The sequence below is a fragment of the Hakea prostrata genome, chromosome 4, assembly GCF_041222555.1.
Source record: "Hakea prostrata isolate BN-2017 chromosome 4, UWA_Hpros_2, whole genome shotgun sequence".
In the NCBI taxonomy this organism is placed as follows: Eukaryota; Viridiplantae; Streptophyta; class Magnoliopsida; order Proteales; family Proteaceae; genus Hakea; species Hakea prostrata.
The window spans coordinates 16,273,277-16,286,703 of NC_142603.1; the positions used below are offsets into that span (position 1 = coordinate 16,273,277).

Here is a 13,427-nt window from a genome sequence, read left to right on the forward strand (position 1 = left end):
CATCACTCGAGGGAGGTGAATATAAGTCTACCAACCACAGAGTGTAGACCAAACAGTCATGTCCTCAATTGACTGGGCCTTCCGGACTAGAAAGTCCGCAACAAAGTTATCATTCCTAGGAATAAAATTAAAAATACATTGTGAATAGGATGCTTGAAGATGCATAACATCCGCAATAATGGGCTCGATCGCCATGGATTTGGGGCGGTCTAGGTGAAGAAATAGATGTACTAGTTCCTTGCAATCTAGTTCCACAAGAATGTTTTGTATATCTTCCCCCAATGGAAGAAGAAGCTAGAAAGTTTGTTAGCTTTTGCACTTTCATTTGCAAGATTGTAAGAAATGGATAAAAATCATGGACATAAAACAACCCATGAAGAATTTTGGATAGCAAATAGGCCCATTTCACCTTTATTTATGGAAACTGAAGATCAAGGCACAAGGAATAAACGTTGCAAATGGCCCACCAGCTTCAATAAGCCCTTCAACGAAGTTTATCAGTGCAACAGCAAGTTTCTGCCCTCGGATATCTCATATAGTGATCCTTTAACAGAAAAATTACCATAGAACCAGGTAGATCAAGAACTATAGTACATTTAAGGGGTCATCTTATAGCTATAGTACACGTGAGTGTCGTGTGTGTACTCTGGAAAGGAGCTAAAAAAGGTCATATCAAACCAATCCACTTTATTATTGACACAACTAAATTCATTCAGTGTAGCTCAACCTGAACAAAAGGCTCCAGTCACAATGAAAAAGGAGAAAGGAAATCAATAATAGTTCTACCCCGCAAAATAGGGAAGACTTGAGGAATTACACACTATTGTTGGCTTGATTCATTTTGATGGGTTGGCGAAGAAGTCGTTAACTGCAGGCATTATCTGTGGGCTCCTGTTGCGAACAAACTTCCTCACGAAGTGTTCAGCATATACTTCTCCCTCAGCGTGGTTGTCCAACACTCCAGCAGCTCTGTTTTGTTTGTTTACCCTGGTGCAGCAAGACAAACAAAAAGCAATGAGACGGAAAAACACGAACAGAAAAGGTGGGCATAAGAATAAAATATGAATCCCAGTTATCACTAATGTTCTAAACAAGAAAAGGAGAGAAGAAACGATATGGAAAATGGCAAAAAGTATCACAATCCATAACAACATCAAGTGTGCTAAATCAAACTAATACCACACGCATGAAGGCAGGAAATGCAAATTGGAAGTAGCAAAACTACATTTAAAAATTTTTTTTTTTTGGGTCAACAGAAATTTATTCATTTAGGTGAGCATTAGCTTCAATTGAACAAGCTCAACCTTGAAAAAGAACGGTGGTAGGCCCGCTTCCACTTGGCCACAGAAGAAGGCGGCGAGAGAAGGGCAGATGTATAGAACCGGTTACTGCAATGCATCTAGGAACTTTTGCTCCATAGACGAAACTATGTCTTCGGTATTTGGGAGGGGAGGACACCACTCAGCACCCCACGGAGAGGTAGGGCTCAATGCCTAACAAACACGGCCAAAAGCAGGCAAACGAAGAATCCAAGGAATTCTAGTTACAAAGCTCAAGAATCAAGGGATGATCTACAGGCCACTGGGTTACACACTCCATTGACCAGGCTTTACAAGCAAGACTATCAGCAAAAATGTTGACGCCTGAAAATAAAGGAGAAACAGCAGCCTACCAAGTAGGATTGAAGATGGCTCTTTTTTTTTCTCCCTCTTTTCAGTAGAGTAGGATTGAAGATGACTAATGTCTTCAATAATCAGCCTAACCTCTAATGGAACTAAAAAGCCAGGGTCTAGAACGAGCCAGAGGTATTTATTTGGTGCAAGGAACTATTCAGTACTGCAATAATGCACTTATTATGGAAGTGGAAAATTGGACAACATAAAAGTAACAAACGTAGCTAGAGCAAGTAGTGGAAGGGTACCATGGCCTACCATCTACCCTTCTTCAACCTCATGAGTTGGACAAGAATGTTAACAATCTATGCTCAAAATGTCCATAATCACAATGCCTCATTTGAGTAAGAGACTTTTATTCTGTTTCGATATCATTTCTATATCCAATTCAATCACTTAAAAAAATTAAAAGGGGATCAATAGTTAAATACCTTGTTATAGAACTTATGCATGATACAAATATCAGAGTGGATAGACTGACAACTGAGGTGGGTTCATTAACAATTCACAAATCAAAAATCAAAAATCAAAAAAATCAAAAATCAAAATAAAAAAGAACAAACAAAAAAGGGAGCATTCATTGTAGCCAATCTATCCAAAGAATTATAATAGACAGGACCAAACCACACACATAATTCAACTTTATTGAGGATACTATGGTCTTTCTCTCCCATTCATTTGAATCATTGTCATATCAGCTCTCAGTTTACAAAATGAAATTGGTGCAAAAATGCAGGAGCTGAGTATCAACATGGATTGGAATTAACTCCACCCACATGGATTGGAATTAACTCCATTTTATTTTTATCAAATCAATGAAGACAAAATGTTTTAGCCTGGTATCATGGAGTCCAGATCCTCCACACCCACATGGATTGGAATTAACTCCAATCCATGGGTGGATGCTTGCCAAGTATAAATTTAAGAAACATAGATTTAACCCCATCAAACCACCATTAACTAAATAAACATTTTATTTTCAAATATCATATTAAATTAATTAAACCACCTATCATCCCATAAAATTAGCAAATGTATATTCTCTCTCTCTCTCTCTCTCTCTCTCTCTCTCTCTCTCTCTCTCTCTCTCTCTCTCTCGTGTTTGTATGCTTTTTCTATCTTCAACATTGTGTGAACTCATCACACACACACACACACTTAGGGGGGGGGAGAAGACTATTTTGTGAGTCTTCAGAAAGAGAAGATTTAAGAGGAGAGAGAATATACACTTGCTAATTTTATTGGATGGTGAGTGGTTTAATTAAGTTATATAACATTTTAAAATAAAATGTTTATCTAGAAATGCGCAAATTACACGGAACCCATTATATTTGGGGCAAAACTCTTGACCAACCACTATTGCTTCATAAATTACATGGCACCCACATATAAATTACAAGTTACCCACATGACCAACCACCCACATGTAACTTCATAAAATGAATTATGAAGTTACTCAAATGCCCTTACTTTAATTTAAAGCATTTAAAATTTGAATTTCAAATTACCTTAATGCCCTCCCAATAGGGAAATGACGATAATGCCCCAATTTTGATTCAGCAAATGACACTAAGACCCTCATTGTAAATTTAGTGATTCAAAAGCTTAAGTCAAATTACCAAAATACCCCAATCTAACTGCCCTGTGTCTCTCACTACAACCCATCTTCTCAAACCACCCCTCCATCTAAGAAGATTCCAATCTTTCTTCTTCTTGCCTTCTTCCTTCGAATGTGATGAGCACCGGGTTCCGTCAAAATCCTCTCAAGTTTTTGCCGTCTAGGAAGGAAGACGGTGTAAATTAATGAACCGGCATAAATTTGGGCAAAGTTGAAAATTGAAATCACAGAGGCAAAGGAAACGAAGATCTATATTTGTATAGATACATTACGATTCAACATGTTTATTCTTTTTCTCTTCTTTTCCCTGTTAACAAGTGCAGATCTGAGAAAAAAAAAGAGATTTGTTTGGAAACTAACATTAAGGAACATGATTCTGAAAATCTGGTTCTCTAGGCAAATAGCTATTAGCTACTCAAAAGGCTTAAAACCCTTTCCGGGATTGTGTTTCATGGGATTTAGGGTTCCTGATTTCTCAAATTTCATGAGAAATTTAGGGAAAGATAGAAATCCAAGGTTTGCTTGTATTTGGGTATTTTCAGGTTCTTTCCAAGCAAACTTAACAAATAGATCAAAGCTTTAAAGATGGAGATGGAAAACTTATTAATGGAGATCATAGACAAGAGGAAAGACTGTTGAGATTGGTCGTAGCTTATCCTATGGAAATGATTTATTGGGGATGCCTCTTGCAGAGACTCATAAGAAAAGGGCATGTGGGTTCACCTTCACTCTTCAGATGCTCATGGATGAGTGCAAGACTTTCTTCTTTATAGGACATGAAACCACTACTCTCCCTCTCACTTGGACTGTCATGCTTCTTGTCACAAACACATCATGGCAATACAACCGTGAAGAGGTGTTCCAGGTCTACAATGGAGAAGTTCCCTCAACTGGTCAACTCTCAAAGCTGAGTGTGGTAAGCAAGAGATTATGGCATTGAAATCTTTCAGTCTAATCTTTCATCAGTGTGGTTGGAGAAGATGGAGAAGATGGGTTGCAGAGAGAGACGCAAGGCAGTTAGAATGGGGTATTTTGGTAATTTTGCTTAAAGGAGGGCATTTCCATAATTTGAAATAAGCTTTTCAATCACTAAACTACCATGAGGGTCTTAATGTCATTTGTTGAATCAAAATGGGGGCATTATCGTCATTTCCCTAACCACAAGGCATTAATGTACTTTGAAATTCAAATTTTAAATGCTTTGAATAAAAGGGCATTTGAGTAATTTCAAGATCCACTTTAACAACAAACTTAACTATGGGTAACTTGTAATTTACATGTGGGTGTCATATAATTTATGAAGCAATAGTGGGTGATCAAGAGTTTTGACCCAAATATAGTGGGTGCCGTGTAATTTGCGTTAAATTCTAATTTGCTTAAAACAAGGATCATGTTTCTATTTACACTTGGCAAGCATTACAATCCACATGGGTGTAGGATCTGGACTTGGTATCATGAACCTTCTAAAGCTACAACTAGTTCCTATTCCTTCTTTTTTCCTTTCTCCCTCTTAGCCTTACTTCTCATGGCCACCAAACTCCCTCCCACCACCACTAAATCTAATGGCATTGTTCCACCTCTCTCTCTTCTCCATCTATTCCTAATGCCCATCACTATCTCTCCATAAAACACAACTCCAAATACTTCTTATTTTGAAAAACTCAAGTCGAGATTTTTCTTGATGGACAAGGATATCTTGGTTACTTTGGTGGCTCATTCCCTTGTCTAGCAAATCCCTCTCTTGCAGCCTCTAAGCAATAATAAGATGCAATGATAAAGTCTTCTTCTCCTCCCTTTTGGAAGAGTCAATCTCTATCAATCAATGGGAAATAAATGTGAAAAGGAGGTTGAGATGGTAAAGCCAACCAACTAATATGGAAATTATTCAAACGTTAGATGACGCCAATCAACTGAGAACTGAAATCGCAGGATGATATGGCAATGATTCAAATGAATGTAAAGAAATAACATAGTATCCCAATAATAAACCTAAAAGGAATACCAACAACCTCAGTCTTGCAGCTAATTGTTCCCACTTACCAGCATGTTTAAGACGCGGGATTTACACAAACTAGGAGGGGGAAGCTAGAAGAATCACTAAAGAACTTGGGAAAAAGAAATACTTATAATAAAGGAAAGTATAAAATGGTAATGTGAGAATTTCTTCAAGGCTCTGTCAAGCAAGTAAAGGGAAATGAAATCGATAAAGCAAATGAAAAGCTTTATAATCATGATCGTCTAACAACCTTGTTCCAAATAAATATGGAAAATAGGGGGGGTTCCTCAAGCCAATAATGTGGAGAGAATCTCCCACATCACATCAATGACGCCACAGGAAACAATTTCATACAATAGGAGGCCACATGGCTAAAAAGGAAAGATAATATTATTGCATCACCCCCCATGGTCAAAATGTGAGAGAGCATGGGAAATATCCCATTACCTTATGCCCTCTCAAATGCCCCAGACCTGACCATGTAGGCCCCATGTGGAACATAGCGTTTCTGTGCTACCATTGGTGTAGTGTGGGAGATCCCCCACAAATTGGCAGCATGGGGAACCTCTCCATATGTAACCAGATTTGGAACATTTGAAATAAGTCATACAATCATGTGTGATGATTCCCAAAGTTTCAATATTAGTTTTGATATAATTCCACTTCCTTTATTTCCCACGCAACTTGTAAGAGCCCAAAGAATGGCAGAGGCAATAGCCAATGAAAATCACAAGCACAAGCTTCTTGATCATCAATTGCAGAAGATAAATTTTTGCATGGATGAGCACAAATATATCATACTAGAGACACATTGCCAACCAACTTGTGCAGCCGGGCCATCCTATACTTGAACTAGAGAACTTCCTGGTTGAAGGGTATTATTGTACCTGTGATCTATCCTATTGGGAGAGAAAATTGATTATTTTCCAAAGCCATTCGTCTTTCCTAGGGGTGTCAATGGTGCGGTTTGGAGCGGTTTCAGGCCGGGCCTAACGGTTTCGGGCTGAAAAACCCCTAGCCCAAACCAGCCCATTTAAATGATAACGGTTTCGGTTTGGTGCGGTTTGGGTTCTGGTTGACTAACGGTTTGGCCTAATGGTTTGGATTCAGTTTGGCTAACGGTTTGGACTAAATTAAAAATCAATATTGAAATTTATTTTTATTTTTCCTCAACTCCAATCCTAGTTTCTCACACACAAAAGTGAAAATGTGAAAGACTAAAACTAAAACAGCATTAACAATTAAGACCTAAGGGTTATCAGTTAGGACTTTAAATTTTAAAATAATAAAACTAAATGAAATTTGAAAATTAAAAAGTTAAAACTTAATAGTGTTAAAGTTAAACACTCAACTACTCAAACTCAAGTCTCAAACACAGACTGAAATTCAATGGGCCATTAATTACATTTAATATTTTAATTTTATTTATGTAAAAGGCTAACGGGCTGATGGGCCGCACATGGGCTGGCCCAGCCCAGCCCGAAACCGTTCGGGGTGAGGACCCTCAGCCCAATTACGGCCCATTAAGGATCGGTTTGGACCGGTTCAGGCTATAACAGGCCGGTTCAGTCTGGTTTTAACAGTTCGGGTTGAAAATTGACACCCCTGGTCTTTCCCAATAGCAGCAGCATACTCTATACGAGAAGATTCAAATTCAAACCCACTAAACAATACTTCTATGTTTGGCCTGAAAAGTAGGGGGCAAGCAGAGCCAGAGCCTCAACCAACAAAAAGAGACAAGCAGCCAACCTAAGCAGGGCAATTAGAAGCCCAAAATATATCTACAAATTTATTGTAATCGATGACCTAATGCTCCCACGTTCCATCTCAGACACATGAATTCTACCTGATACCCCAATGCACCAATCCCACATGAAAATTATTACAAATATTCACCCCCCCCCCCAATATATATATACCCATACGTGTAATACATCCATCAGAACCCTAAGGCCTCAGAATGAGAATACCTGACTTCAGGGTTGGTGTAGATGTTACGAACCAATTGCATCCCGCAGATTCCCACGGCAACACCAACCGCGGCGAACAAAGGGTAGACCTTAACAGTTCCAAACACAAAAATCAATCAGAGATCCACAAAACGAACAGATCTGAAACCCAAAAGAGAAACCCCTCCAGAAGATTGAGTGATTACGAGAGGGGTTCCTTCCTGATGGAGATCTGTGAGAAGATGTGAGAATAAACCACAACGATTGTAAAGAGAATAAAGAGAGGAAAGAAGGTAGAGCAATGGAACATTTTCACATACCTCAGGCCTCAACCAACGATTAACGGAAGCCATCGGAATGGGAATGCAAACTCGAAGTCGTGAACACACAGCCAAGCAGAGGAAGACAGGCAAAGACCGAAACTTGCCTAACCCTCACCTGGGACGTCAATTTATAGTGCATTTAAATTAAACCAGAATAATTATTTATTATTCAAAAAAATAATTATTTTATTTTAAGAATTACGCTTTAATTAATTACAATTTACAACAGAGTCGTTCGTGTCGTGGTTCGTAATATTTCTGATCGTATCGGACCTTTTGATATAAGTCCCAGACTCTCTGGGATCAACCGATTCTTTCGGATAGAATCGATACTGGTTGTATTTCTTTTCATTGTCCAAAAAACTAATGTTCTCACGTTGCTTGCTTGCACAGAAACACCTTTTTCGGGCTTTACCTTGTTTCCAAAGTGGACCGTGGCCGGTTGAGGAGGGGGAAGAATATGGTTGTGGTTTTGCAAGCGAATTATCCGTTTGGCCGCGAAAGCATTCAAGGCCCGTCCGTATACCTCGCAGCCCCCTGCTCAGCTCGACGGTTCGTCTGGAAATTCTAACTACCGACTTTGACAATTTGCGAATTGAACGAAGATTCCACGTGATTGATGTGATTAATGAGCGCGGATCTAGCGTTCTCTGCCTCCCTCCACCGACATGAAAATGTCTACCTGAGATTTTTTTTTATCTTCTTAAATTTCATTCTTTATATTTTTTCACTCTACAATAAGGATGAGCTCACTTAGAATCTCTTATTTTCTTTTTGTAAGCATCCGAAGATAAGTCCTACCTGTATTATATAGTAAAAAAATATAAGAGGGGGACCATTAATAGAAGATCCAAACTCTGATAGAGAGGTGTGAAAGTAATGCAATCATCTATCTTGCTGGGTAGAGGATCCAAACTTGGAAATGTCCTCACCCTTCCAATCCATCCATTAATTGAATCGATAACTCCAAGAAAGCCATATTGAGTCAATCTCTGCCTTCAGTGTCTTGAAGCACAAGGGGATTTTACTCGTTGTTGTGAATTTGGTGGTCTGGGGACTTTTGTTGCTCTCCATGGTGCTTTATGACCAATAGGTTTCATGTTACATCCATAGGACAAAATTCCATCGAAACTTGCGAAATTTTCACCGAAATTTCTTATTTTGGAAAATGCGAAACGAAACTCATGAGGACCGAAAAAAAGTCCTCAGTTTCGATCGGAAATTGTCGAAATTTCATCGAAACTTGTCGAAACCTCGAAACCTGTCAAAACTTGGTTCAACTCAGTTAGATCAGCTAGTTCATGAGGGAAAAAAATTCTCAAATTTTGTGGGAAACTTCGAAAATTTCTTAGAAACTTGGGAAATTTCGTGGAAACTTAGAAAATTTCGTAGAAACTTGGGAAATTTCATGGAAACCTAGAAAATTTCATGGAAACCTAGGAATTTTTGTGAAAACTTGAGACTTTTTCCTGTAAATTTTGTAGCTTTCCCAAATTTTCAATTTTTTTGTTTATTTCATGTTTCCCCAAATACCCCCCTCCATCAGGATTTCCCTATCCAAAGTGTGTATTTCCTCAGGTTAGTCATCTTAAGCATATTGATGACTAGACTCATAAAGTTACAGTTGTCGATTAACTTGACAACCATAGGCATAAAATGTCATAGGATGTCTATGTTCGTTGGTTGGAGGAGAGAATGTTACAGGCATAGTACTACTCAGTTCATAGGATGAATCCACTCTTGGCACTTCTCTTAACAATAAGTTGTATTTTCCTTTTATTGTCAACTATTTTGAAGTTAGAAATTATATATTGAATATTATGTGCTTAAGTAGTTAAGTTTATAATGTACTTTTTGGACAACTCTACATTGATATTATGTACATTGAATGACATATCTACATTGATTTTTTTAGCAAAATACAACAAATGTATTATTTATACTCTAATTAGCTTAAATACATGATTCCACTCCAAAATACTTTCTAAAATCTGTCGAAACTTGAGTTTCCCTCGAAATTTCCCAAGTTTCCATTGAAATTTCCCATTTTCACCCGGTCGAAACTTGAGTTTCCCTCGAATTTTTTACCATGGTTACATCAATTTGAACTTGCTTGATTTGTTCAATTGCAACCTTATAATGCAATTGTATTTTCTGGTCCAATTGTTGTTTTTTTCTATATTTCTAATTAACCCACTAGGCAAGTCTAGTCGGTTCTTTGCACCATTTCATATGATGGGTGTGGCCGGCATATTGGGTGCTGCTTTGCTATGTGCTATTCATGGCACTATTGTAGAAAATACATTTGGTATTATGAAGGGAGAAAAAAATGAGAACCTTAATTGCATAGAAATGAAAAGCTTAATAGAAGTTGATGTTTTGAAAGACTGCTCTGATCAGAATCACACATTTCTGAAAGAAAAATGAAGCCGTTGCAGTCGTATAGATATAGATTTTTTTTTTGGGTCAAAAGGTCAAACATTTCATTCATAATTGAAATAAAACACAAACACAAACACCGAACAAAAGGAAAATAACAAGAACTAAGGGATGGGCCGAGCCCAATAAACCCTTAGAAAACACCACAACCACTTGCGGAGACACACCACATAGGCGGACGGACACCGACGCAAACATAACCACGCCACAAGGGCTTACATACCAGACGCCTCAAAGGCGCAAACTAAGCATGCCACAAGAGCCAACAAACCAAACGCCCCAAGGGCTTACATACCACACGCCACAAGGGCGGACAAAACACACGCCACAAGGGCGGACAAAACACATGTCCCAAGGGCTTACAAACCACACACCACAAGGACGATAAACTAGCACTCCACAAACGCGAAGACAGAACACGCCACAAAGGCGCCAACTCAAGTGTTAAGGCAAAAAGCACCCGTTTCTGAACTCCCATCTTGAAGCCGCTACTCAGTATACCACCAGCATCCGAAAACGAACAGAACATAGCAAAACAAACTCCAAAATGGTAGAAAACTTGTCCAAGAACTTGCAGCTACCACCGGTCTGTTTTTTTATTTTTTTTTGAACAAAAATTTGAAAACAGAGAAAGAAAAATGGCAAAAAGAGAAGTGGCAGAGATGGAGAGAAGTGGGAAACGAAGAGAGGGATAGAAGAAAATAACGAGAATGTATAGCGGTGAGGAGAATAGATCGACAAAACAGAGAAACAGATATTAAGATTGTAACAGAATTAGAATCCAATTCAAATTCCCATCCACATTAAATTTAAAAATATTCAAATTCAGGATAAGATAACAAACCCTATCTGAATGATTGTAATACTCTAACAAACTAGGAGAGATTGTTCTACACCAAAGACTCTGTCTCCTAAACGTTGAATGAGTCTTGTATTATTTGAATTTGAATAGTAATTATAACCATATAACTATAAATAAATCCTTCCACAAGAATTCTAAGTGCGGTAGACTTCATTCTTCCTAAACGAATTATTTTGAATTTCATTGCATTTTGAATTCTATCTAACATGTATGTGCACATGACATCTCAAGTTTTATTTACTAGGGTCAACAATGCTGAATTCATGATGTATACAAACATCTGTTCTGTCTTAAAGGTACAGAAGTTAGAAAAGGTAAAGCTCACAAAGATCAATTCCCATGGAAATGTTGACTTCATAAGGATGTTGGATTATGTAGACAAAGCTACCAGGATAAAGGCTGATGTATTTCTTAGTTAACAATCTAAAGATAAATTCTCACGCATTGGTTTTGTATGTATCTAATGAGGAGGTTTGCCTAATCTAGAAGTGCTTATGGAAGCAATTTCTTCCCAATATGCTTACTGCTTTCCATGAACTGGTGAGCCTCTGATGCTTAAACCAATGGAAAAGACTTGTAGACAACAGGTTCTACCTTCCCTGCAGTAATTGCTGGCCAAGCATTCTTCTGTACCTCACTCACAATCACAGCTTTGTTTTCTTGGGCTTCTATTCCTCAAGCCCGCGGCTGCATGAATATCTACTTCCATAAGCACTAGTAGCATACCATCCAAAACAAATCATAAAACACATTAAATGGATTTGGGTATAACAGAGTTCAACACTGTCTCATTGCATATGCAAAAAATCAGATCCACCTCTAGCCACAAAGGGAGAGTAGCTTGTAAAGCAAAACCCTTGGTGCTATCACAAAGCAACAGCAATTAAAAACATCTGGCCCACAGGCCACCACACTGCCCCCCCTTCTTCATTTTCATACCTGAACATTGAGGAGAAATATACCTAGCTATATGTTCATCACTAATAACTAGGAATATACTGATACTGTTGCTTGCCTACAAAATAATCACTCTAGGATTCTGAGTGATTTGCTTCAGAATAATGCTATACTGGACCAATGACCTCATAACTAAAGAAGTAGAACCAAAAATACCTTGAACTGTAAAGCATCTTGCAAGCAATCCTGCAAGATTTACTTCTGTAAGTGCTCCACCCATGAAGCTTTTGTTCCCCTACATTGACAAGTATAACATCAGCACCTTTCGCACGTAGAGGTTCAAATTCCAATCAGCAAACAGAAACTGAGAATGCGAAACTATGCCAAATCTAGCAATTGTCTTGGAATTGCATGATTTTCAAGCAAGACAACCATTACTAGCAGGATTTCATTTAGCCTGGAATGAAATTGAAGTATGAATTAAGATATTAATACAAGAGCAAGACATTTTACCCTATTTCTTCCTTCACCCATGTAACAAAATCTTCAGTCTTATAATTGATGCAAACATCGGCTCCAAGATCCTTGCAGAAAGCCAATTCTCCTCACCACCGTATAGGGAAGAAATATTTGAGAATATGAAAATCATGGATAATGTACATACTACACAGGCGAGACTAATGGCACAGCATTGTTGGACCTGCAGTAACACATGTCCTCACTCCTTGGTGTTTAGCTATCTGAACTGCAAATGTGCCAACTCCACTTGATGCACTGTGAATCGGAAATCTATATTTTTTTTTCATTTGCACTTAGTTCATATATTTTGCTCGTTGCACCACCATAAAAAAAATCTGCTGGGTAAATGAAGTAGGCAAATGTTGTAAATATGATCAGGTGGGCATAATTGCACACAATTTTGAGTCCTGAAAAGATCATATGGGTCATAGGCTAACAACTCAGGTGATTTCTATTGTAATGAGTCACCAATAAGCCCTGAGTGTATAGAGAACATAAAATAATTGGAACATAGGGATGAAAACAAGTTTATTTGGAACAGAAAAGATCTAAAATGCATTGAAGGGCACATACCACATTCCACTTTTTGGCCATTTCAGAAAAGCTTGGACGGGGCTTGTCAAATTTCTTTTCAAGTGTGTCTGTGTCCCTGGGGGGACATGCTAAGTGGGTGAAAAGACCCCGCACTGTTTCTGTTCCACTGTCATATAAGAGGGACCTAACTGGGGATTTAATGCAGCTGTCCTAGACATCCCATATACATCTTGTGTAGGCATGAACAAATGATAAAGTCATTTGCTGCTAAACGAGTCAATAATGATAGAAGAATAACATGGACAGAACAAAAGAATCCGCAGATTTATTGCATTAAAAAATGGAAGATCAGTTGCTTACATACATCTATGAACACTAGAGGCTGTACACTGTCAGAACCCACATGAACTTGAATACACAAGGATTCCCTAGCAGCACAAAAATCTATATCCAAAACTACAATCTCCTACAACTATGCAACCAAAAGAAACTAACAGATATCCATCCTACAAAAGCATTTAAAAGTTAGAAACTCTCTCTACAGTTCCTCCGACAACTTGATACCTTTCTTTGTACATGGTCAGTTCTACTATGATACCAAAAAATAGCATTTGATG

At 38.2% G+C, this 13,427-nt stretch overlaps 1 protein-coding gene across 1 annotated transcript; it reads right to left on the reverse strand.

Moving 5' to 3' along the window:
* Nucleotides 1-670: 670 nt before the first annotated feature.
* On the reverse strand, nt 671-7,670 carry LOC149018180 (uncharacterized). The gene is made up of 3 exons (XM_089152497.1): nt 7,557-7,670; nt 7,258-7,346; nt 671-987 (listed from the first exon to the last, which is right to left on the reverse strand). Exons 1-3 carry the CDS (start codon nt 7,587-7,589, stop codon nt 837-839), a joined length of 273 nt encoding a protein of 90 aa, XP_089008623.1. The 5' UTR covers nt 7,590-7,670; the 3' UTR covers nt 671-836.
* Between the last annotated feature and the right edge of the window lie 5,757 nt (nt 7,671-13,427).

Coding starts and splice junctions, on each gene's coding strand:
- LOC149018180 (XM_089152497.1), bottom strand. CDS start 7,589: ATGGCTTCCGTTAATCGTTGGTTGAGGCCTGAG. Junction 7,347..7,556: donor ATCGTTGGTTGAGGCCTGAG/GTATGTGAAAAT, acceptor GGAACTGTTAAG/GTCTACCCTTTGTTCGCCGC. Junction 988..7,257: donor TACACCAACCCTGAAGTCAG/GTATTCTCATTC, acceptor TTGCTGCACCAG/GGTAAACAAACAAAACAGAG.